The sequence below is a fragment of the Mirounga angustirostris genome, unplaced genomic scaffold (assembly GCF_029215605.1).
Source record: "Mirounga angustirostris isolate CCGP_5_RB_7025 unplaced genomic scaffold, mMirAng1.0.hap1 SCAF_12, whole genome shotgun sequence".
Lineage (NCBI taxonomy): Eukaryota > Metazoa > Chordata > Mammalia > Carnivora > Phocidae > Mirounga > Mirounga angustirostris.
In genome coordinates, this window is record NW_026991720.1 from 27,402,172 (window position 1) to 27,428,832 (window position 26,661).

At 38.2% G+C, this 26,661-nt stretch overlaps 1 protein-coding gene across 1 annotated transcript in view; it reads left to right on the forward strand.

Moving 5' to 3' along the window:
• IQUB (IQ motif and ubiquitin domain containing) overlaps positions 1-26,661 on the forward strand; it is a 64,370-nt gene that overhangs the window by 31,100 nt on the left and 6,609 nt on the right. The window contains exons 8-11 of the mRNA XM_045864331.3: positions 6,797-6,972; positions 14,808-14,978; positions 17,620-17,796; positions 21,183-21,431. Coding sequence (XP_045720287.1) covers positions 6,797-6,972; positions 14,808-14,978; positions 17,620-17,796; positions 21,183-21,431 — 773 coding nt within the window. The remainder of the gene's footprint in view (positions 1-6,796; positions 6,973-14,807; positions 14,979-17,619; positions 17,797-21,182; positions 21,432-26,661) is intronic.

Sequence of the window (26,661 nt, forward strand, 5' to 3'; positions counted from 1 at the left end):
GTTCTTCCAATCCATGAGCATGGAACGTTTTTCCATTTCTTTGTGTCTTCCTCAATTTCTTTCATGAGTATTTTATAGTTTTCTGAGTACAGATCCTTTGTCTCTTTGGTTAGATTGATTCCTAGGTATCTTATGGTTTTGGGTGCACTTGTAAATGGGATCGACTCCTTAATTTCTCTTTCTTCTGTCTTGTTGTTGGTGTATAGGAATGCCACTGACTTCTGTGCATTGATTTTATATCCTGCCACTTTACTGAATTCCTGTATGAGTTCTAGCAGTTTTGGGGTGGAGTCTTTGGGGTTTTCCACATAAAGTATCATATCATCTGCAAAGAGTGAGAGTTTGACTTCTTCTTTGCCGATTTGGATGCCTTTGATTTCTTTTTGTTGTCTGATTGCTGTGGCTAGGACTTCCAATACTATGTTGAATAGCAGTGGTGATAGTGGACATCCCTGCCGCGTTCCTGACCTTAGGGGGAAAGCTCTCAGTTTTTCCCCATTGAGAATGATATTCGCTGTAGGTTTTTCATAGATGGCTTTTATGATATTGAGGTATGTACCCTCTATCCCTATACTCTGAAGAGTTCTGATCAAGAAAGGATGCTGTACTTTGTCAAAAGCTTTTTCTGCATCTATTGAGAGGATCATATGATTCTTGTTCTTTCTTTTGTTAATGTATTGTATCACGTTGATTGATTTGCGGATGTTGCACCAACCTTGCAGCCCAGGGATAAATCCCACTTGGTCGTGGTGAATAATCCTTTTAATGTACTGTTGGATCCTATTGGCTAGTATTTTGGTGAGAATTTTTGCATCCATGTTCATCAGGGATATTGGTCTGTAATTCTCCTTTTTGATGGGGTCTTTGTCTGGTTTTGGGATCAAGGTAATGCTGGCCTCATAAAATGAGTTTGGAAGTTTTCCTTCCATTTCTAGTTTTTGGAACAGTTTCAGAAGAATAGGTATTAATTCTTCTTGAAATGTTTGGTAGAATTCCCCTGGGAAGCCATCTGGCCCTGGGCTTTTGTTTTTTGGGAGATTTTTGATGACTGCTTCAATTTCTTTAGTGGTTATAGGTCTGTTCAGGTTTTCTATTTCATCCTGGTTCAGTTTTGGTAGTTGATATATCTCTAGGAATGCCTCCATTTATTTCAGGTTATCTAATTTGCTGGCATAGAGTTGCTCATAATATGTTCCTATAATTGTTTGTATTTCTTTGGTGTTGGTTGTGATCTCTCCTCTTTCATTCATGATTTTGTTGATTTGGGTCATTTCTCTTCTCTTTTTGATAAGTCTGGCCAGGGGTTTATCAATCTTGTTAATTCTTTCAAAGAACCAGCTCCTAGTTTCGTTGATCTGTTCTACTGTTCTTTTAGTTTCTATTTCATTGATTTCTGCTCTGATCTTTATGATTTCTCTCCTCCTGCTGGGTTTAGGCTTTATTTGGTGTTCTTTCTCCAGCTCCTTTAGGTGGAGGGTTAGGTTGTGTACTTGAGACCTTTCTTGTTTCTTGAGAAAGGCTTGTATTGCTATATATTTTCCTCTTAGGACTGCCTTTGCTGCATCCCAAAGATTTTGAATAGTTGTGTTTTCATTTTCATTGGTTTCCATGTATTTTTTTAATTCTTCTTTAATTTCCTGGTTGACCCATTCATTCTTCAGTAGGATGCTCTTTAGCCTCCATGTATTTGAGTTCTTTCCGACTTTCCTCTTGTGATTGAGTTCTAGTTTCAAAGCATTGTGGTCTGAAAATAGGCAGGGAATGATCCCAATCTTTTGGTACCAGTTGAGACCTGATTTATGACCTAGGATGTGATCTATTCTGGAGAATGTTCCATGGGCACTAGAGAAGAATGTGTATTCCGTTGCTTTGGGGTGGAATGTTCTGAATATGTCTGTGAAGTCCATTTGGTCCAGTGTGTCGTTTAAAGTCTTTATTTCCTTGTTGATCTTTTGCTTAGACGATCTGTCCATTTCAGTGAGGGGGGTGTTAAAGTCCCCCACTATTATTGTATTGTTGTCGATGTGTTTCTTTGCTTTTGTTATTAATTGCCTTATATAAGTGGCTGCTCCCATGTTAGGGGCATAGATATTTACAATTGTTAGATCTTCTTGTTGGATAGATCCTTTAAGTAGGATATAATGTCCTTCCTCATCTCTTATTACAGTCTTTGGTTTAAAATCTAATTTGTCTGATATAAGGATTGCCACCCCAGCTTTCTTTTGGTGTCCATTAGCATGGTAAATGGTTTTCCACCCCCTCACTTTCAATCTGGGGGTGTCTTTGGTTCTAAAATGAGTCTCTTGCAGACAGCATATCGATGGGTCTTGTTTTTTAATCCAGTCTGATAGCCTGTGTCTTTTGATTGGGGCATTGAGCCCATTTACATTCAGGGTAACTATTGAAAGATAGGAATTTCGTGCCATTGTATTGCCTGTAAGGTGACTGTTACCGTACATTGTCTGTGTTCCTTTCTGGTCTGTGTTGCTTTTAGGCTCTCTCTTTGCTTAGAGGACCCCTTTCAAGATTTCCTGTAGGGCTGGTTTTGTGTTTGCATATTCCTTTAGTTTTTGTTTGTCCTGGAAGCTTTTTATCTCTCCTTCAATTTTCAATGACAGCCTAGCTGGATAGAGTATTCTTGGCTGCATATTTTTCTCATTTAGTGCTCTGAATATATCCTGCCAGTCCTTTCTGGCCTGCCAGGTCTCTGTGGATAGGTCTGTTGCCAATCTAATGTTTCTACCCTTGTAGGTTACATATCTCTTCTCCCGAGCTGCTTTCAGGATTTTCTCTTTGTCTATGAGACTCATAAGTTTTACTATTAGATGTTGGGGTGTTGACCTATTTTTATTGATTTTGAGAGGGGTTCTCTGTGCTTCCTGGATTTTCATGCCTGTTTCCTTCCCCAAATTAGGGAAGTTCTCTGCTATAATTTGCTCCATTATACCTTCTGCCCCTCTCTCTCTTCTTCTTCTTCTGGGATCCCAATTATTCTAATGTTGTTTCGTCTTATGGTATCGCTTATCTCTCAAATTCTGCCCTCGTGATCCAGTAGTTGTTTATCTCTCTTTTTCTCAGCTTCTTTATTTTCCATCATTTCATCTTCTATATTACTGATTCTCTCTTCTGCCTCATTTATTCTAGCAGTTAGCGCCCCCATTTTTGATTGCACCTCATTAATGGCCTTTTTGACTTCTACTTGGTTGGATTTTAGTTCTTTTACTTCTCCAGAAAGGGTTTCTCTAATAACTTCCATATTTTTTTCAAGCCCAGCTAGTATCTTTAAAGTGATGATTCTGAACTCTAGATCTGACATCATACTAATGTCCGTATTGAGTAGGTCCCTGGCAGTCGGTACTACCTCTTGTTCTTTTTGTTGAGGTGATTTTTTCCGTCTTGTCATTTTGTGCAGAGGAGAATAGATTAATGAGAGAACAAAATGCTAGCAGAGTAACAACGTCCCCAGAAAATATACTCTAAATAAATCAGAAAAGACCTGAAGCAGTGGGAAAAGAAATGGAAAGAGAGAAAAAAGAAAAAAAGGAAAAAGAAAAAGATAAAGATAAAAACAAATCAAACAAAACAAAACAACAACAACAACAACAACAACAAAAAACCAGAATGTGATCAAATATGATGAGGCTGGTATATAGATCAGTGCCACACACTAGATTTGGGGTGTATTTTGGTCTTTTAGAAGAAAGTGCCTCCCAAAATTTTAAAGAAAGAAAAACTTATATATGTACAAAAATAAGGGTTGATATGATGAAGGGATGGAATATGACTGTAAAGATGGAAATTATAAAAAATTTTATAAAAGGAATTGATACGAAGTTGTTTGAAAAAAGAAAGAAGAGGATTTAAAAAAAGAAAAAAAAAGGGAGAGAATGTGATCAGGCAGGGGAATAGAAAACACCATATACTAGAGATTTAGGGTATATTTTAATCTGTTAGAAGAAACTATCTCAAAATTTTAAAGAGAGAACAACTTATATATATAAGCCAAAAATATGGGTAACTACTATGAAGGGATAGCATATGACTCTAAAAATGAAAAATAAAATTTTTTTTTTAAAAAAAGGGATTGATAAGATGTTGGTTGAAAAAGGGAAAAAGAAAAATTCAAAAAAAAAAAAAAGACAGTTAAAAAAAAATTAACTTTGAAAGACTAAAGAACCATGGTAAAAAAGCCATGAATTCTATGTGCGGTATTCCCCTAGCTCTGGAGTTCTGCCGTTCTCATTGATCGGTAAACTTGGTCTTGGCTGGCTGTTCTCGCTGATCTTCTGGGGAGGGGCCTGTTGCCGTGGTTTCCAAATGTCTCTGCCGGAGGCGGAATTGCCCCGCCCTTGCCCCCTCCCTGCTAAGTAATCTGCTCGGGTTTGCTCTCCGGGGCTTCTGTTCTCTGCGAGCTTTCCGTACAGCTTTGGAGGCGGAGAGTGAAAATGGCGGCCTCCCAATCTTCGCCCCGGAGGAGCCGAGAACTCGGGGCCCCGCTTCTCAGTGAGCCCCCAGAGAAAAGCCGTCAGTCACTCCCGTCTCCCCGGTCTCCGGCCGCACGCCGTGCTTACCCGGCCTGTGACCGCATTTCTATCTCTGGCACCCGACCCCGGGTGGAGTCTTCAAACCCAGCAGATTCCTGCGGTGCACTCCCGCGCGGCTCCTCCCGGGGGAGGAAGGTGAGTCTCCCCGATCTGCCGCTTGTTGGGTCCCTGCTGGAGGAGCAGGGGCCCGACTGTTCCGCGGATCACGGTTTATGGCCACCCCGAGCTGAGAGCCCGCGCCTGGGCTCCGCCTCTGCAGCCGGCTTCCCTGCTCCGTTACCTGGGAGCTCTGTCGCACTCAGGCACCCCCGGTCTTTCTGTGACCCCGAGGGTCCTGAGACCACACTGTCCCGGAGGGTTCCACCCCCCGCTTAGCCACCAGAGTGACGTCCCTCGGCGGAGCAGACTTTTAAAAGTTCCGATTTTGTGCTCCGCGGCTCTATCACTTGCCGGAAGCGGCCGACGGAGGCCCCTCCCCCGCCGTCTATCCTCCCGAATATCGCCTCGGATTCACTTCTCCGCACGTCCTACCTTCCAGAAAGTGGTCGCTTTTCTGCTGAGACAGTTGTTGCTCTTCTTTTCTTCGATCTCCTGTTGAGTTTGTAGGTGTTCAGAATGGTTTGATCCCTATCCAGCTGAATTCCTGAGAGGGGACGAAATCCAGGTCTCCTACTCCTCCGCCATCTTGCCGGGAGAACTACTCTTAAAGGATAAACTCATCAATCATAGATTTCCTGGACTTTCATAACATAATTTAGCCCTTAAATTTACAACCCTTTTGCTGAAGACAATTTAGCTTTTAAATTTAAAAATCTTCTTTTTGAACAGACGAAGCTGTGCAGTGTCTGAATAGTGTATTCCCAGTAAGGGACAGAGTGGATTCTTATAAAAATATCACTGGCATGTCCTTGGCCTGATCAGGATGATTTCAAATTGAAAGTTGAGAGGAAGAAGAAAGAGTCTGATAAAACTTTAAAACTAGATATCATCAAAGGCAGTGGTTACAACAGAAGAAGACCAGAAACAACTATTAGAGAGAGAGCATGAGCGGGGGGGTGGGGGGCAGCAGGGAGGGCGAGGGCAGAGGGAGAGAGAGAATCTCAAGCAGACTCCTGGCTGAGCACAGAGCCCCTCGTGGGGCTTGATCCCAGGACCCTGAGATCATGACCTGAGCCAAAATCAAGAATCAGCTGCTCAACCAACTGAGCCACCCAGGTGCCCCTAAAATAAATCTTTAAAAAAAACAGTAATCATTATTTTTAAAACTAAGAACTTTGAGTCATCTGACAGGGTAATTTAGCTGGAAAGGTAAAAATCAATTCAGTGATAGGTATTTTCACATATATCAAAATAGTTAACACATTTATATATATATGGGAAATACATATATATCAAAATATTAACCACATTTATGTATACACACACACACACACACACGGGAAGGAAATAACATGTTACCCTCTGTGTATCTTCTTTTGGGGGGGTATCTTCCTGAGGGAAGTTATTCTTTTTTTTTTTATCATTTTGTTTTATTTTTTTCATCATAAGTGTACTCCTTTTTCTTTCTTTTTTTTTTTTTTTTGAGTAAGCCCTACACCCAAGGTGGGACTCAAACTCACAACCCCAAGATCAAGAGTTGCAGCCTCCACCAAATGAGCCAGCAATAAGTGTATAATCCCCATCACCTGTTTCCCTCTCCTCCCACACACCTCCTCTCTGGTAACTATCAGTTTGTTCTCTAGAGTCTGTTTCTTGGTTTGCCGCCACCCCCCCCCCCCCCGCTTTTTTTCCCTCCCTTTATTCATTTGTTTTGTTTCTTAAATTCCACATATGAGTGAGATCATATGGTATTTGTCTTTCTCTGACTGCCTTATTTTGCTTAAGTAGCAAAAGCAGGTATTCTCTTGAAGGGGGGTCTAAATAGTACGTGTTCGTGGCTGCTACAAACCCAAACCATATATTTTTCAATCCTGGGGAGAGCACGTGCTTACTTGGATGCATAATTTGACATTACCTGAGCTGATTTCCTTTGGCTTCTCTTTGTTTGACTCTAATTTTATTGCTTTAAGTTTCTCAGCTTCCATTTTATCCTATTTTTTCATACATCAGGTGTACAGTATGAATGCTTATATTCGTGTATAATTTTATTTAAAGTGACATAAAATACTGTTTGTCAGGATATGATGGTAAACAATTTTCTGAAAAGGTGTGGGATTTTAAAAACTCAAGAGTGATTCATGTTATTCCTCTAGTCTGGAAGCAAGAAGAATTTGCACGCATTAACCAGTCTTTCACTGGAGCTGAAAGGAAAGCTGCTTTGTGTGAACTTCTGGAAAAAGAGACCCAGATAATTGCTTCCATTGGGAGGCATAGATACATCGCATATATAGCAAACCGGGAAGCATTGATACAAGCTTTTTTGGATAAGGTTAGTAAAGTAACAATTATTTAAGTAAGAATGTATCCTGAGTTTATGTAGAATAATGAACTAAAGAAGAGACTTACATTGTATGAATTTGCATGTTTAAATTTTGTGTGTGTGTTTTTCTTTTTTCTGATACAGTTTTAGACTTTTTTTTTTTAAAGATTTTATTTATTTATTTGAGAGAGAGAGAATGAGAGAGAGCACATGAGAGGGGAGAGGTTCAGAGGGAGAAGCAGACTCCCTGCCGAGCAGGGAGCCCGATGCGGGACTCGATCCCGGGACTCCAGGATCATGACCTGAGCCGAAGGCAGTCGCTTAATCAACTGAGCCACCCAGGCGCCCACAGTTTTAGACTTTTAACTGTGGCTTAGACTAACAGTTGACAATTAACATGAAATTAATATGTTCTTTTTTTTTAGGTATATATATATTTTAAATTTTATTTTATTATCTTATGTTAATCACCATACATTACATCATTAGTTTTTGATGTAGTGTTCCATGATTCATTGTTTGCGTATAACACCCAGTGCTCCATTCAATATGTGCCCTTAACTAAAAAGTTTTGGCCATGAAGGAAAAAATAAAGATACCTTCCTTCTGACTGTTCATTTAGCTTTAGGCTGGCTGTGGAAGTTAGATGAATTGCACACCCTGATGAAATGGAGAGTTATTGAAGTCACAAAATGTCTGGGTTTAGGATGCCTCATAGAAAGCAACCCAGGGAAAAGAGCTATAGACTAGTGTTTTTGCTTTTGCTCACCAGGTCATTAACTGACTAGAACTTTCTGATCAAAAGCATATATGATTATTGAAAACCATGAAAACATACAATTAAGGGAAAAACTAATTATCTTTTTGTGTTGAAACTGCCTGTTTGATATTGATTGCATAGCCTGTTTCCATAGTGACCAATCTCCTTTTGTAATCCTGATCTTTCCAGACAATTAAAAGCCAATCCAGACACAAGAAGAAAAGGGATAGTGTTCTTCAAGATCTTTGCCTATAGTGACTCTAGTCGTAAGGTTCTTGTTATTTAAGAACATTCATTCTTAAAAGCCATGTTTTTTTGATACTACAAATGCCCTCTTCTCATTTTACTAATATACTCTCCTGTTTGATCTCAATTTTTCTTGTGGCTTTTACTACCTACAGCCTGGAACTCCCTGCAGGTCCAGACCAGACCTCTCGTAGGAGCTTCCAAATCACATATCCAGTTGCCTATTGTTATTGCTCTGTGGGTGTCCCAAGAGTACACCTTAAGTTGACATGTCAACACTGAAATTAAATCATCTCACCATTCCCTGGCCCCTCATCTCCAAACTGATCCTGTTTTGTAGCACTCACATAATTTATCTTCATGAATGTTTCATCATCTATTTATTTCAGGCAGACACCTGGGCATTATTCTTGACATCCCATCCAACCACTGACCAGTTTGTTCTATTACTTTAATAATCTTCTCAATCCTTTATTTCCTCCTAAGCCACTACTGCTGCGTATGGGGAAATGGCTCTGCCATGGCCCCCTGATGACCTTGCATGTACCCAAACAGGCCAGTAGGCAAAGACTTGAACCACAGCTAATCTGTGGTTCATAAGGTTCATTCATAAGGAATGCCTTGTGATCCTGCTGGAAAATGAAAGGATGGGAGGCTTTTGAAGAGATGCTATGGAGCGGGTCCTTTCTTTTGCTTCCCTATGTTCCCTCAGAGACTGTCATGAGACAGGTCTTGTGTGTGTGAGCTTGACAGTGATTCAGTTGAATGTGGATTTCCTTCTCATTTGGATTACTTTATGTCTCCAAATTAGGCTCTCAGCCTCCAGTCTCCCTTCACAGTACCCTCCTGTCATCCCTACGCTGCCATAGTGACCTCACTAAACACAGCTCTGCTCCTGCCCCTCCTTGTTGTCCTCAGGGAGGAAGGATTTCCATAATCGATTGCCAGCACACCTCACCTGTCCTCTTGTCTCAGTGTCATCTCTCCTTGCACACTGTGGCCACACTGCTCCAGCTATGCTCAATTACCTGCACGTCCTCAGAAAGACCGTGTGCTGTCCATGCTTTTGCATCCAGTGTTGCCTCTACATGGAACATCCTTTCCCTCCTTCCTTAGTAGCTAGCTACGCACCCTACAAAACAAGCTCAGATGCCCCTTCTTCTTGAAGGGGTCTGCTGATCGTCCTACTCTAGCCTGCACTATACACTTTCATGAGACCCTGTTTCACTTCTGTTTTAGTACATAATGGTCAGTTTTTATTATATCTATTTACATGTCTGAGTCATTCCTAGATACTGAGTTTCTTAAGCAGGAGCTTTTATCTCTGTATCCTCATATCCAGCACAGTGCTTATCATTGAGTATTACTAAATGCTTGTGGAGGAAGGCAGGGAGGAAAACTAAGGAACAGAAGTAATTGTTGTGTAATTTCATATTTCAGGTATTATCAAGAAATTATGCAATGTAGATTTGCCATTTCAGGTTCTTGAACATCTTCATTCTAGGAAAGATGGAAACATAATATGCATACTTTTCCAGAGTCATATTTCAAACTAAACTTATTCCTTTAGCAAGTTTCTTTATCTTGAATCCGGCTTCACCACCAGGAACTGTGTTCCTTATGTGTCTGACTGTTAACCTTACCAATGAGGACAGCATGGACTTAGGGCAGCAGAGATCCAGAATGTTTGAAGGAGCTGGGGGCCTCTGAGGTACAGTGGACAGGGAAGACAAGTGACACCTACCCTTCCTTATTTGAGGCTGGAATGTCTACAGGAATTCCTACTTAGGCTTTCTCTGATGCTTTGTTTCCTATAAACTATTTTATTTATTTATTTATTTATTAAAATTTTATTCATTTATTTGACAGAGAGAGACACAGCAAGAGAGGGAACACAAGCAGGGGGAGCCGCAGAGGGAGAAGCAGGCTTCCTGCGGAGCAGGGAGCCCAATGTGGGTCTCAATCCCAGGACCCTAGGATCATGACCTGAGCCGAAGGCAGATGCTTAACGACAGCCACCCAGGCACCCGTCCTATAAACTATTTTAAATTCTTCTTGTTAATGCTTATACAGTTAATCTCACCAGTCCTTAGGCTAAGATTTAGAGGAAATGGACATTTTAGCTGATACAAGGGAATTTTACCTCCGTTTTGACCAAAATGTTGTATAAGGCAGGGAGAACACATCCACAGGTTGGAACTGCTACACTTGAAATTGATCCTAATCCATTACATAGCTTAATTAGTCTAGTCGTTAAAAATATTGACTAACAGTGACTTTGGCCTACTTTTAACCTGTTACAGTAAATTATAAAATCTTCGTTATTCTATTTAAATTCATTTAAATAAACTTTTTGTATAGGATGCTATACTAAACATCATAGAAAACAATAGAGATAGATTTTATAGTCTTTCCTTGGAAATACTTCTACAATATCTATTCCTCTTTAGGCCTGTCTACCTCTCCCCTACCCCATACCTAGCATTGTCTCTAATATTCAGGAGGAGACAGTGCTGATTTCATAAAACTTGAAGTAACTTATTATCCTACAGTTAGTTTTTGTTTTTTATTATTAAGAAAAGGTAGCTTATACTTAATCCCTGAAGCTAGACAAGGTCAGAGTTTTTTCAAATGTCAAAACTAACAACCAGAGCCATAATGCAGACTTTAAGATCCACACTTAGCACCATAACATATAGATATATAAAGAAAATATTTATTTTCCTATAATTTGGAAATAACTTTGGAGAATAAATTTTATGTTTGGTTTTAGCTTAACTTCATTGTATCTAAATATTATGTGGTTTACTGAACTAATATTTTATTTTTAATCTTATCCTGAACATAGAATTTCTCTGAGTAATGAATGATAGGATTTCCAATTAGTCCAGTCAAGGCATTAAACTAATCAGCTATTATGGATTCATATTAAGTCTTCATTCTCCATAGAAGTTAAATAATTTGTCATTTTAACCATCAAACATTGACCTCGGCGGCAGGTTATCAAATGTTAAAAACTCACAAGCTGACAGAGATGAAAAAAAGGCAGGCCAAGAAATTCGAATAAAAAACCATCAGCCAGTTTCTAATGTATCTTGGGTTCTCTTCACCCAAACTGTGTTAAAGAGACAATTTGAATTTCTGCAAGACATTTCCTCTAGAGTCAAGGCCGTTTATTTCTTTGATTCCCATACCACTTCTCACAGTCACAAGCTACAAAACCGCAGTCCTTGTGAGCTCTGTTATTTGAATGTTTTTTCTCCCTCCTGAACTCTGGTGGCCAACAGCTAGTGGGATGGAAAAATACAATGGATTTTTGCTTCTCTCTGAGCACCGCGGTTTACAGGGGTGTTCTCTGTGTACGAACAAAACCCCTTTGCTGTGTAAAAGAAGTTGATCACTACGCAGTAGCTTTTGGGGGGCCAGGCTTCTTAATTCGTGCCCTTGGGGACCTGAGTATGAGTTTAGGAGGAATAGAGCGCTCCTTTCACAGGGCGGTCATGTCTTCTCTTCCGTGGAAGCCTGCTGCTCTCGGGGGCTTTGTTACCCTCCACCTTCCCTTCCTTGAAACGTCTTCCTGCTGCTCTTCTGTTTCTCTCCTCCGGAGTCTGCCCCGGCTCAGTTGTTGGCAGCTTGATGGAATTTATTACACTCCTGTCTTCTGAAGCAATTTAAGACCATGATTGTTGTACATCTCTTATTACAGCCAAAGCTTTCAAAGAAAAAAGGAAAGAGGAAAGAGAAATAAGTAAAGTTGACGCATGTTCCTGTGTCAGATTAAAAAAAAAATACCTTAAGGCCTGAAATCAAAGAAGCTTAGAACTGAATGAAGATCAGGTTATCAGTGTTGGCAGAAATACATCCATGTATAAAAACAGCTTTGTGAAACAGAATTTTTTTATATCTTTTAGTGCTAACTGGGGAAAGTCAAGCTTCACATCTAGACTTCTTTGATTATATCGCACAGTTCCCTTTATTCTGGCTAATTCCTGGTTATTTTTCAGGTTTTATCCTAGACACGATTTTCTTTTCACCAAGTAATTGCTTCATAGCAACCTGTGGTTACTTACCTATTTACCTGCAATCATCAAGCATAATTACCCTTTATTTTAATTATTTCTTTTCTTATCTTTACATATTATTAGATTTGAGAGTTCTTGAAATCAGTATAGTATTTTATTTACTCTGCCTAGTACACTGACTAATATATAGTAAACACAACAAATGTTTGTTGAATGAATGAATGACTATGGTAGGCCCTATCAGATATACAGAACTACATGAGAAGTTTATTTCTTATAATCTTTCGGGAGAAATAAAATTAACAAACAAGATAACTCTAGAACAATTTGGATTTAAATTTCATTGCCCTGAGTGATTTGAAATAGAGATGCTGCATACTTGTGTGTGTTTGTGTGTGTGTGTGTGTGTGTGTGTTTACAAGTACAATAGCACTTCGGATACTAGCAATTTCATTGGTTCAAAACATAGTAGTTAAGAATTTTTATGGAAAGGTAGGGTTTGAGTTAAAAATTGGAGGGTGGGAAGGTTTTGGATGTTGAGTATATTTGGAAAAAATCCAAGATATTACCACATCATACTATATTATATGGGGCTAAAAACTTGAAGGGGAGGTGGAGTTAAATCAGTCTATCAGCTAAAATACAATTTAGTAGATGAACTAGGCATTTCCTTTAAAAGGTAATTATACTTGGATTATTACAAATGAAGTAAGTTACCGCCTGCAGAGCAAAAGGTACTGTCCACATTACTGGAAGAAAGGAAATTGCATTTAGTAGAACCACCCTGAAGAAAATTTGTGGAAAGATTAAGATATCAGTTAGACTTTAAAATATCACAATATGAAACTTAGCCTAAGATTGCTTATTCCTTAAAACTTTTAAAAGGAGCTTTGAAACAAACATTAAACTTTAGTAACACTCTGAGGCCTACTCCAAGGAAGGCTGTATCTATTTAAAACAATATATATATAGATATATATATAGTATATATAAAAATATATAATACATATATATTTATTTATTACTTATTCTAAGTGATAATAAGTGACAAAATATTTTCTTTTTTTTAAAATTTTATTTATTTAGTTAGAGAGATCGCGACAGAGAGAGAGAGCACATGAGCAGGGGGCGTGGCAGAGGGAGAGGGAGAAGCAGACTCCATGCTGACGAGGGTCTCAAGGGGCTTGATCCAAGAACCCCAGGATCATGACCTGAGCTGAAGAAGGACGCTTAGCTGACTGAGCCACCCAGGCCCCTCTACAAGATACTTTCTTGTTGAGCTATTTCCCTTTTATAATCCTTAATAAATTTTAGTTAATTCTATCAGTGTGCTAAGTAGCAGTACATTGTTTAATATTAGATTTACGCCTTAAAAATATACGTTAATTATAGGGTTGCAGCCTCTCATTTGCTGAATTAAAACTAGAACTGAGAATCTAAAGTTTCTGATGAAAATTTGTAGCTCTGAACTGCACTTATTTTGCCTTTGATTAGAAAATGCTGCCATTACTTTGAAAACATATCAAATATAGTTGTTTTTAGATGGTACTTTTCAGTTTTCAATGTAATTTAGCTAATATGAAATGTAAAAAATTTTAAAAGTAATTTAAGGCTGCAACTAAAAATTCCTCATGATAACTGTCATTTTAAATACAGCCTTATATTATTTCTTTGTTTGGCTAGTCTGCATTCCTGATGATTTGTTCCCATACATGGGCTTCTATTTAAACTTTAAATTATATAAAATCTAAGATTTAAATGGCTGCAAGTATGGCATAAATTGGACTGCAGGTCTCCAAAGCAATTACCATTCAGCCTATAAAAAATCCAGCATTTGGACAGTTAATAGTCGTGATCAAAATAGCCTTGTTTCTGATAGATTAAAATCAGGGAAAGAAATTGAGCAGCTTTATACCATAAAGAAGAAGAGAAAATAGTGAGTTTTCACAGTGAAATTTCTAGGTGAATGCATCTTTTCTTAAAGTCTTAGTAAGGGGACACCTGGGTGGCTCAGTCGGTTAAGCGTCTGCCTTCGGCTCAGGTCATGATCCCAGGGTCCTGGGATCGAGTGCCGCATCGGGCTCCCTGCTCCTCAGGAAGCCTGCTTCTCCCTCTGCGGCTCCTCCTGCTTGTGTTCCCTCTCTGTGTCTCTCTGCCAAATAAATAAATCTGGAATAGATCTGGAAATAGGGAGTGAGAATATTAGCCATCATCAGGAGGCAGGGACCACAGCACTGCTAAGATAGCTAAATATAGCAGTTTGACTATCGACACCTGCTTTGTGAGGAACTGTGAACTTGTTATAGACTTAACGTTTATTGGAAACAAAACCATAACTCACAGAGTCCCATTTTGCAGTATCTGTAGGTCTAATGCATTGAGGATTGTAACAATTGCTCCGCAAAAGTTGTCTTCAATTGGCAAAGCATGATCAAGACACATTTCTATAAATTGTAACTGAACCAAGCAGATCCTTTTTTTTTAAACATTCCAAATAACATGCCTTTCCCAAAGGGCAATGAGTTATTCCATATACCCATTAAGCCATTCAACATAAGAATTAGTACAAACTAGTAGCAAATTCTGAATCCTGTAGAAATGTTTGCACTTCCACAGACTAAATAGCTCTTTTATATCTTTTTTCCTAGAATGTTTTACTTTCCCATGGTCTACAAATTCTTCAATTAATTTCCTCAAGTTTTAGTGATACTTTTATTCATAAAGCACATGATACTAAGGTAGCTTTTAGTAGAAGTAACAAAATTATTTTTTAACCTTTAATTAACTGATAATTATAAACTTATATTATTTTTAAGTGTTCAGCTCCAAAGGTATGGAGAACATTTAGTGGCAAAATAATTGAGATGGATACACAGTTCACCATCAGAGCCAGAGAGCTGCAGAACATCTATAAATGCATTATGCTGAAAAATATCTCTCAAGATGAAAGGCTGGATGTACTCCTAACTCTTAAACATACTGTGAAGGTATATTAACTTTCTCTTAGTTTTGAGGTATCACTATCAATTAAAAAAATGAATACTAAAATAAACTGTTTTGTATTAATTATAAAGATGATTAATCAATGTTTATATATATGAATTTATTTTGTCAACAGCTCTACTGTTTTGGTATAATTTGGGGAGGATGTGGCTTATGCATTAATATTTATCTAAAAGTTCTCAAACTATACATTATGATACATAATAAATATAAATGTAGCACAATGAATATTCTAAACATAAATATACCCATATCTATGCAATGGATACAAATATATAGCATGGAATTAATACTCCACTCAGTTCAGTAAAGCAGCAATTGTCTATGTATTTTGACACTTTCCAGTGAAAATTTTATTTTTAGCAGTTTTAAAGCAGCATTGGAGTATTTTAATTTTTTTTCTCTTTATTTATTGATTTAAGACACTTTAGTTGAGTAAATCGTTCTTCTTGGGAGGTAAGTCTCCATAGATCTCTTGTATTTCTTCCCTTCTTTTTTTTTTTTTTTAAGATTTTATTTATTTATTTGAGAGAGAGAGCAGGAGTGGAGGGAAGCAGCAGAGGGAGAGGGAGAAGCTGACTCCCCAGTGTGGGGCTCCATCCCAGGACCTGGGGATCATGACTTGAGCTGAAGGCAGACACTGAACCCATTGAGCCACCCAGGCCCCCCCATTTCTCCTCATCTTGAGAACAGAGGCATTGACTTGATTAGGCATTGACTGTCTTTGTTCTGGATTACCTTTTTAAAGATGTTTGTGTAGTGACTAACATTGGAAGATAGAGATAGGAAGAAAGAGAGAAGCAGGAGGTCCAGAGGTTGGAAATGAACATGATATGCATGGTGGGCATTAAAAAAGCCAGATTGGAAAAAAGAGTGCAGGTAGGGAATACAGTAGAAATCCTCCTAACTGACATTTTTAGGAACATAAGCTTGTTAATAACAATAATAATAATAGAAAACAAAAACAAAGGATAGACTTAAAAAATAAATTGTGCATATCTTAAACAATGTGTTTAACCTAATATATCTACATGTACATTTATTTAACAATATTTTGATGGAGGATTAAAGCCTTTAAGCATGACTCAAATTCTGGATCTATTCATTAGGCTGTATAATCTTAGATAAGTTATTTAACATTTCTGAAAATCAATTTCATCATTTGTAAAATTAGTTGCTTGGAGGTTATAAATATGTGTGTATATATGTACATATATATCTATTTATAAAATATAAATAAATATAATCTATATATCTCAGTGCTTACAAATAGGGAGCCCTCAATGAATAATAGGTATTACTTTGATGACAATTACTAAGAGAGACCAGGGACTCTTAAACCTGAGTACACATTAGAATCATCTGGAGAGCTTGAAAGAGAGAGCAAGATTCACAGAGACAGAGACAGAGAGAGAGAATATGAGAATAAATGAATAAGGGATGGTATCTAGGCCCCATTTCAGAGAAGTTAAATTAGATCCTCAAGTATGAGGGCAATCTTAAAACCTTTAAAAATCTTCCCCAGGTCATTCTAATATGCCTTCAGGGTCAAGGGCCCCAGATATAGACTCTTGAGTTAGCTTTACCAAGTATGTATTAAAAAGTACAGGAGAACATTATTTTACAGTCACACTGCCTTCACGTTCTGACTCCTTCATTCAAACTGTGTTTCTTTTAATCCTCTCTTGAGCAATTGGATCAACTTACTTCTATTTTACTACTCATAAATCCTACCTTAATCACTTAACTTCTACTTGGGGCTTTCTTATTCAACCACACTCATTTCTGTGACTTTATTAAAAAATTGTGAATTATACAAATTTGCAGAAAAAATGTATTTTATACACATACACACACACACACACAATTTAACAAATATGAAGTCACCAACCATGTAACCTTCTCTGACCCCAGAACAGGACATTGCCAACATTGTGAGTATCCCCCTTTCTCTTTATAATCCCAGTTCACCCTCTCATCCCCTAGAATATTGACTTTCATAGCAGTCATTTCCTTGATTTTCTTTATAGTTTTGCTACTTATGTGTATGTATGTATCTCTCTCTCTCTCTCTCTCTCTCTATAGATATATACTTATATCTATATATATGTCTTTAAATAATATGGTTTAGTGTTGCTTATTTTTAGATTTTATTTAAATGGAATGATACAGTATTATCTTGTGCCTTGCTGCTTTTGCTCAACAACATTAATTTGTAAGATTTAAGCTTGTTATTGTATATAGCTGTAGTTTACTCATTTCCATACATTTGATATTCTATCAGTATATGTATTGTATGAATAAGCCATCACTTATTTATGTCATCAATTTATTTGTGGATATTTGGTTGTTTCTAATTTTGAACTTTTGTGAACAATGATTCTATATGCACATTTCTCTAAAGCACTCTAAAGAGTGGAACTGGTGGATTGTAGATTACACATATCTGAAGCTCTCCTAGATAATGTCAAGTTTTTTTTCCAGATTAGTTGTTGGTACATTCCTACCAGTTTCTTTTGGAATTTCTTTCTTTTGGAATATAGTTTTCAGTTTGTTTGGTGGTAATTTTGAAAATTAAATTAGTGACTTTAAAAATTCTATACTGAATATGTTTGTTTTGTATAGGAACATGAATGTAAACTGACTCAGGAAATTCTAGAACTGATTGACAGAGAGGTGGACCTTATGATGAGAGGAGTCAAACATCATAATCTTGAAGGACTCAGAAAAAGAATTGCAACACTCTTTTCTCATTATATCAAAACACCTCTATTTAATCCAGAAGTTGCAAGACATCTTAAGGTACTCTACTTTTTTTCCTGTATTCCTTTCTCAGGATTCTGAGAGATGCTATAGTAAATTGAAGTACATTCAAATTTTGCTTTAATGCTTTACTTGGGGTCCATGTGGAAGACCATCTTGTTGGTGAAATCTCTTTTGAATGATTGTTTTTTATGTCAATATATTAAACTTAGTCATTTAACTTATTCTGTGTCTGTATTTTTAAGTTTGAATTCTTCCCTCCTCTCTGAACCAAACTGAATATTGCACAGTGCAATCCTGACCTCTCACCCTGTCATGCTTTCGAACATACTGTTACTTCCACCTGGAATGCTGTCCCCTACTCCACTCAGCTAACTCTTGTTCATTTTCTGACATTTAATTCATGGGTCCCCTCCTTCATGAGGCCTCAGAGAGAGTTAAACTTTTCATTTCTGAGATTTTACATGTGCTTTGTTTGTGTTTCCTTGTAAGACTTATTGCTTAGTCATAGTTATTACTGAACAGATCTGTGTAGATATCCTCAGAGAACTTCAAATGTAACATGTATTTGAATTAAACTACCTTTTCCAGCTCCAACAGGCTTAGGCTTCTACGAGGATTTTGCTGTCTAGAGCCAAGAAAAGTATCTTATTGCCTTTTTACTGTCCAAAACTATTTAAAACACTTTTAGTAAAGTTTGGAAAGGAGTGGTTTACTAAAGAATTCTAAATAGTGTTTTATTCTAGTGATTATATTTAAAGTTATAATTTATTAAGAAGCCAGCTAAATATCTATTTTGCTTTTTTGATATAAGATCTCAGTATTTGGTCAAACCTTTTAGAAAAATAAAATTAATTTTTATATTTTCTTTTTTAATGGATCTTTATTTATTTTATTTTTATTATTTCTTAAAGATTTATTTATTTTTAGAGAGAGAGCATGTGCAAGCAGGGGGAGAAGTAGAGGGAGAGGGAGAGAGAGAATCCCAAGCAGACTCCCCACTGAGCCCAGAGCTTGATGTGGGGCTCGATCTTAAGACCCTGAGATCAGGACCTGAGCAGAAACCAAGAGTGGGATGCTCAACTGACTGAGCCACCCAGGTGCTGCTTTAATGGATTTTTAAAACTTAATTGTATTGCAAGAGAATATAACAAAACGTCAGTGGTGCCCGGCTGGCTCAGTCTGTAGAACATGCAACTCTTGATCTCAGGGTTGTAAGTTCGAGCTCCACATTGGGTGTAGAGATTACTTAAAAATAAAATCTTAAAATATATATATATATATAATATATAACAAAACTCCAAGAGAAAAATTGCCCATTATATTATTTCTTATTCAAATTAGTGTTTTATTTGCCCAAGCTACCTTCTAGTCCTCTACATACTTAACTCAGCTTTTATACATTTGCAGTAATAGATTTTAATATTCTACACATTCACATAACATACCATTTTATTCAGTTTTTAAATTTACCTTTGGTAAAATTGACTATTTGGTTATACCTAAGCCAGTTTCATCTGTTTCATCGCCAACGGTAATGTGAGAGTTCCACTAGTTCTGCATCCTTGTCAGCAGCTGGTATTGCCAGTCTCTGTTTTCACTTTTGGAGTTCTAATAAATGTATAGTAGTATTCCATTATATTTTAGTCTGTGATTTCCTAATGAATATAATATTAAGCATCTTCTCATGCATCTTTTTTTGCCATCTATATAACTTTTTGTTGAAGTATCTGCACATATCTGTTGCCACTACCCCCCCTTCTTAAAGTTGAGGTGTTTATTTTCTCATTACTGAGTTTTGAGAATTCCTTATATATTTTATATATAAGTCCTTTGTAAGATACATGATTTGTAAATATTTTCCCTCAGTCTGCAGCTTGTCTTCTCATTCTCCTAACAGTATCTTTAATAGAGCAGATGCTTTTTATTTCAATGAAGTTGAATTTATCCATTTTTAAAATGGATCATGCTTTTGGCATTTATTTTGTAGTTAAGAAATCTTTTTCAAAGAATTACTATTGTTAAAATGTTCATACTATACAAAGTGGTCTATAGATTCCATACAGTCCCTATCAAAATTCCAATGGCCTTTTTCACAGAAAGAGAAAAAAAACCCCTAAAATTTGTATGGAACCACAAAAGATCCCATATAGCCAAAGCAATCTCGACAAAGAACAAAGCTGGAGGCATCATGCTTCCTGATTTCAAACTATATTCCAAAGCTATATAGTTCAAACAGTATGATACTGGCACAAAAACAGACACATAGATCAGTGCCACAAAATAGAAAGCCCAGAAACAAACCCACAAAGGAGCTAAGAATGTACAGTGAGGAAAGGATAGTTTCTTTACTGAATGATGTTGAAAAAACTGGATAGCCACATGCAAAAAAATCAACCTTTGTCTCACACCACATACAAAAATCAACTCAAAATAGGTTAAAGATTTAAATATAAGACCTGAAACTATAATACTATTAAAAGGAAATATAGGGAAAATCTTGTTGACATTGACCTTAGCAATGATTTTTTGGTCGTGATAACAAAAGCAAGGGTGACAGAAGTAAAAATAGACAAATGGGATGTGTCAAACTGAAAACCTTCTGCACAGAGAGGAAACAATCAACAAAATGAAAGGCAACGTACAGAATGGGAAAAAATATTTGCAAACCATATATCTGATGAGTTAATATCCAAAAAAAAAAAAAAAAAGGAAATTCTACAACTTGATAGCAAAATAATTTTAACCCAATTTAAAAATGGGCAAAAGATCTCAATAGACATTTTCTCAAAGAAGACATACAAATGACCAACACGTACATGAAAAAGTGCTTCATGTCACTAATCATCGGGAAATGCAAATCAAAACCACAATGAGATATCCTCTTCTACCTGTCAGAATGGCTCGTATCAAAAAGACAGGAAATAACAAGTGTTGGCAGAGATAGGGAGAAAAGGGAACCCTTGTGTTCTGTTCTCTGAAATTTAAATTGATACAGCCATTACAGAAAACAGTATGGAAGTTCCTTAAAAAATTAAAAATAGAACCACTATATGATGCAGAGTTTCAAGTTTTGAATATCGATCTTTGAGTCAATCCAAATTTAGTGTTAAGATAAATGAAATGAGAAAAACACTTAGTTTAGTGGGCTTTTACTTATATTTGAATCTAGCCTGTAAGATTAATATAGCATGACACCAAAAATCTAAATTCTTTTTAAAAATAATACAGATTCCTTAACATTTTGGCAGGATAAATGAATACTGCTTGAAATTTAAATTTTGTGTAGAATAGGAAGTTAAGGGAAATAGGACTTTAAAAATTAACCAACTTTTTATCTCATTCTAAGATAAGTTAGCCCTCAGTGCTTCGGTTGATTAGTATTTAGCCTGACTTTTGTAACTTTTTTGTTTTTTACTATTTAGGTCCCTCAAGACCCATTGAAGTTTTATAAGAAGATTTACTTTTGCCACGGTTGCCAGCTCTATTTGCCTTCCACAGAGTTTGCTGTCTCATCCACCTTACACCGCATATACCGGTGCCGTCACTGTATTTACCTTGACAATGAGACTCGACAACGAGAATCATTTTTGAAGTACAAATGTTTACTTCAGCGGCTCTACTATTCAGAAGCTGATTATGAAGATGATTCCAAAATTGCTTTCCTGATGCAGGTATGATCAGTAAGGGTTGCCAATCATGGATGAAATTTCTTCACTGATTTTACAGAAAAGATTCCTGCTTTCCCACAGAAACCTTTTAAAATAATGGTTCCTTTGTTTATGCTTATACTTTGTGAAGTTTGCCCCTCTGGCAATTTTAAGTCTATACAGACCTCGTGATAAAAAACCATTTCAAGGGGCACCTGGGTGGCTCCGTCGTTAAGCATCTGCCTTCGGCTCAGGTCATGGTCCCAGGGTCCTGGGATCGAGCCCTGCATCGGGCTCCCTGCTCAGCGGGAAGCCTGCTTCTCCCTCTCCCACTCCCTCTGCTTGTGTTCCTCTCTCACTGTGTCTCTGTCAAATAAGTAAAATCTTTAAAAAAAAAAAAAATTTCAAGAATTTTAGCTACTCTGGTTTAGATTAAAAGAAAAAGTTTTTTTTTATTTTATTATGTTATGTTAATCACCATACATTACATCATTAGTTTTTGATGTAGTGTTCCATGAGTCATTGTTTGCGCATAACACCCAGTGCTGGGGGGAAGGAAAGATGGTGGAGGAGTAGGGGACCCTATTTCAACTGGTCCCCGGAATTGAGCTGGATATCTACCAGACCACTCTGAGCACCCATGAAACCAGCCTGAGATGTAAGAAGATCTGGATCTCTATAAACAGAATATCGCAGGTGGTTGGTTTCAAGGTACGAAGCAGGGAGCAGTGATTCCGCGGGCAGATATCAGAGGATAAACGGCAGCGGGAGGGTGCCTGGCCGTGGGGATCCTACACCACTGGTGAGCGACAGCCTCGCGCGCTGGGGACGGGGCACAGACTCACAGACCAGTAGCAGCGGGGAAAGGACTTTAGGACAGCCCCCGGGGCAGAAACCCGGAGCGGCGGGGTCTTGCCTGCAAACTGGGGGCGGCTGGCGGTTTTAGAAGCACAAAGGGCAGAGATGTGCCCCGACCTGGAGGCAGGACTGGGAGCATGGCGGAGGGGCGCACAACCCAGGATGCTGCAGTTTATAGCAGCACGGACAGAAATGGAGATGGTGTGGCCTGGAGAGCTCACTGAAGAACAGACTACGGTCTCTCTGCTCTGAGGCAGAGAGTTGGAAACGGTCTCTTCTGCTCTGACTCACGGAAGAGACGCGGAAAGACGCCAGGGAAAGGCGCCAGAGAACAAAAGCCCCAAAGACTGATTCCCACTAACCCCATCCCCCGCCACAGGGGCGCAGGGCAACTCTGCCCAAACAGGGTTGCCTGAGTAACAGCGCGGCAGGCCCCTCCCCCAGAAGACAGGCTGGGAAAACAAGAGGCCAGCAATCCTAAGGTCCCAAGAAAACAGGTGCATCTTGCTTGGGTTCTGGTCAAGCATTTGGACTGTATACATTCCCTCAAACACCCATCAACAGACTGACTAGGAGGAGGAGCCCCCAAAATAGAAAAGACGCAGAGATTATGACTTATGCTGCAGATTTACAAATGGATGCAGATATAACCAAGATGACGGAGATGGAATTCAGGCTAGCAATTGTGAAGACAATGGCTAGAATGGAGAAATCAATTAATGGCAACATAGAGTCTCTAAGGGCAGAAATGAAAGCTGAATTGGCAGAACTTAAAAATGCTATCAATGAGATCCAATCCAATCTAGATAATCTAACAGCTAGGGTAACTGAGGCAGAAGAATGAATAAGCGACCTAGAAGACAATATAATAGATAAAAAAGGAAAAGAGGAGGCCAGTGAAAAACAACTCAGAATCCATGAAAATAGAATCAGAGAAATAAGTGACACCATGAAGCATTCCAATGTCAGAATAATTGGAATCCCAGAGGGAGTGGAGAGAGAGAGAGGACTAGAAGATGTATTTGAGCAAATCGTAGCTGAGAACTTCCCTAATCTGGGGAATGAAACAAACATTCGTGTCCTAGAGGCAGAGAGGACCCCTCCCAAGATCAAAGAAAACAGACCAACACCCCGGCATGTAATAGTAAAACTTGCAAATCTTAGAACCAAGGAAACCATCTTAAGGGCAGTTAGGGGGAAGAGATTCCTTACGTACAGAGGGAGGAACATCAGAATAACATCAGACCTATCCACAGAGACCTGGCAAGCCAGAAAAGCCTGGCAAGACATATTCAGGGTACTAAATGAGAAGAACATGCAGCCAAGAATACTTTATCCGGCAAGGCTTTCATTTAGAATGGATGGAGAGATGCAGAGCTTCCATGACTGGCAGAAACTGAAAGAATATATGACCACTAAGCCGGCCCTGCAAGAAATATTAAGGGGGCTTCTATAAAAGGAGAAAGACCCCAAGAGTGATCTACAACAGAAATTTACAGGGACAATCTATAAAAACAACATCTTCACAGGCAACATGATGACAATTAATTCATATCTTTCAATAATCACTCTCAACGTGAATGGCCTAAATGCTTCCATAAAATGGCACAGGGTTGCAGATTGGATAAAAAGATAGGACCCATCCATATGCTGCCTACAAGAGACTCATTTTGAACCTAAAGATACATCCAGACTGAAAGTGAAGGGATGGAGATCCATCTTCCATGCCAGCGGACCTCAAAAGAAAGCTGGGGTAGCAATTCTTATATCAGACAAATTAGATTTTAAACTAAAGTCTGTAATTAGAGACACAGAAGGACATTATATCATTCTTTTTTTTTTTTAAAGACTTTATGTATTTGAGAGAGAGAGAGTGAGCACGAGAGGGGGGGAGCGGGAGAGGGAGAAGCAGACTCCCCGCCGAGCAGGGAGCCCAATGCGGGACTCGATCCCGGGACTCCAGGATCATGACCTGAGCCGAAGGCAGTCGCCCAACCAACTGAGCCACCCAGGCGCCCGGACATTGTATCATTCTTAAAGGGTCTATCCAACAAAGAAGATCTAACAATTTTAAATATCTATGCCCCCAACATAGGAGCAGCCATCTACATAAGCCAACTGTTAACCAAAATAAAGAGTCATACTGATAACAATACGTTAATTGTAGGAGACCTCAGTACTCCACTCTCAGCAATGGACAGATCATCTAAGCAGAAAATCAACAAGGAAACAAGAGCTTTAAATGATACATTGGACCAGATGGACCTCATAGATATTTACAGAACATTCCACCCTAAAACAACAGAATACTCATTCTTCTCGAGCGCACATGGAACTTTCTCCAGAATAGACCACATACTGGGTCACAAATCAGGTCTCAACCAATACCAAAAGATTGAGATTATTCCCTGCCTATTCTCAGACCACAATGCTTTAAAACTGGAACTCAATCACAAGATAAAATTTGGCATAAATTCAAACACTTGGAAGCTAAAGACCACTCTGCTCAAGAATGTTTGGGTCAACCAGAAAATCAAAGAAGAACTTAAACAATTCATGGAAATCAATGAGAACGAAAACACATCGGTCCAAAACCTATGGGATACTGCAAAGGCCGTCCTAAGGGGGAAATACATAGCCATCCAAGCCTCACTCAAAAAAATAGAAAAATTCCAAATTCACCAACTAACTCTACACCTTAAAGAACTAGAGAAAAAGCAACAAACGACGCCTAAGCCATGCATTAGGCGAGAAATAATTAAAATTAAAGCAGAGATCAATGAATTAGAAACCAGAAACACAGTAGATCAGATCAACAAAACTAGAAGTTGGTTCTTTGAAAGAATTAATAAGATCGATAAACCTCTGGCCAGACTTATCCAAAAGAAAAGAGAAAGGACCCAAATTAATAAAATTATGAATGAAAGAGAGATCACAATTAATACCAAGGAAATACAAACAGTTATTAGAAATTATTATCAACAACTATATGCCAATAAACTGAGCAATCTGGATGAAACGGAGGCCTTCCTGGAAACCTATAAGCTGCCAAGACTGAAACAGGAAGAAATCGACAACCTGAATAAGCCAATAACCAGTAACGAGATTGAAGCGGTGATCAAAAACCTCCCAAAAAACAAGAGTCCAAGGCCTGATGGATTCCCTGGGGAATTCTGCCAAACATTCAAAGAAGAAATAATACCTATTCTACTGAAGCTGTTTCGAAAAATAGAAGGAAAATTTCCAAACTCATTCTATGAGGCCAGCATTACCTTAATCCCCAAACCAGGCAAAGACCCCATCAAAAAGCAGCATTTCAGACCAATATCCCTGATGAATATGGATTCCAAAGTCCTCAACAAAATCCTAGCTAATAGGATCCAACAATACATTAAAAGGATCATCTACCACGACCAAGTGGGATTTATCCCCTGGATGCAAGAGTAATTCAACATTCGCAAATCAATCAGTGTGATAGAACACATTAATAAGAGGAGGGAGAAGAACCATATGGTCCTCTCAATTGATGCAGAAGAAGCATTTGACAAAATACAGCATGCTTTCCTGATTAAAACTCTTCAGAGTATAGGGATAGAGGGAACATTCCTCAAGTTCATAAATTCCATCTATGAAAACTCCACAGCGAATATCATCCTCAATGGGGAAAAGCTGAGAGCCTTTCCCTTAAGATCAGGAACACGTCAAGGATGCCCACTCTCGCCACTATCATTCAACATAGTACTAGAAGTCCTAGCAGGAGCAATCAGACAACAAAAGGAAATAAAAGGTATTCAGATTGGCAAAGAAGAAGTCAAACTCTTTTTTCGCAGACGACATGATACTTTATGTGGAAAACCCAAAAGACTCCACCCCCAAATTACTAGAACTCATACAGCAATTCGGTAAGGTGGCAGGATACAAAATTAATGCACAGAAATCAGTTGCTTTCTTATACACTAACAACACAACTGTAGAAAGAGAAATTAGAGAAACGATTCCATTTACAATAGCACCAAAAATCATAAAATACCTCGGAATAAACCTAACCAAAGAGGTAAAGGATCTATACTCTAGGAACTACAAAACACTCATGAAAGAAATTGAAGAAGACACAAAAAGATGGAAAAATATTCCATGCTCATGGATCAGAAGAATAAACATTGTTAAAATGTCTATGCTACCCAGAGCAATCTATACCTTCAATGCCATCCCGATCAAAATTCCAAAGACATTTTTCAAAGTGCTGGAACAAACAATCCTAAAATTTATATGGAATCAGAAAAGACCCCGAATCGCCAAGGAAATGTTGAAAAAGAAAAACAAAGCTGGGGGCATCACGTTGCCCGATTTCAAGCTATATTACAAAGCTGTGATCACCAAGACAGCATGGTACTGG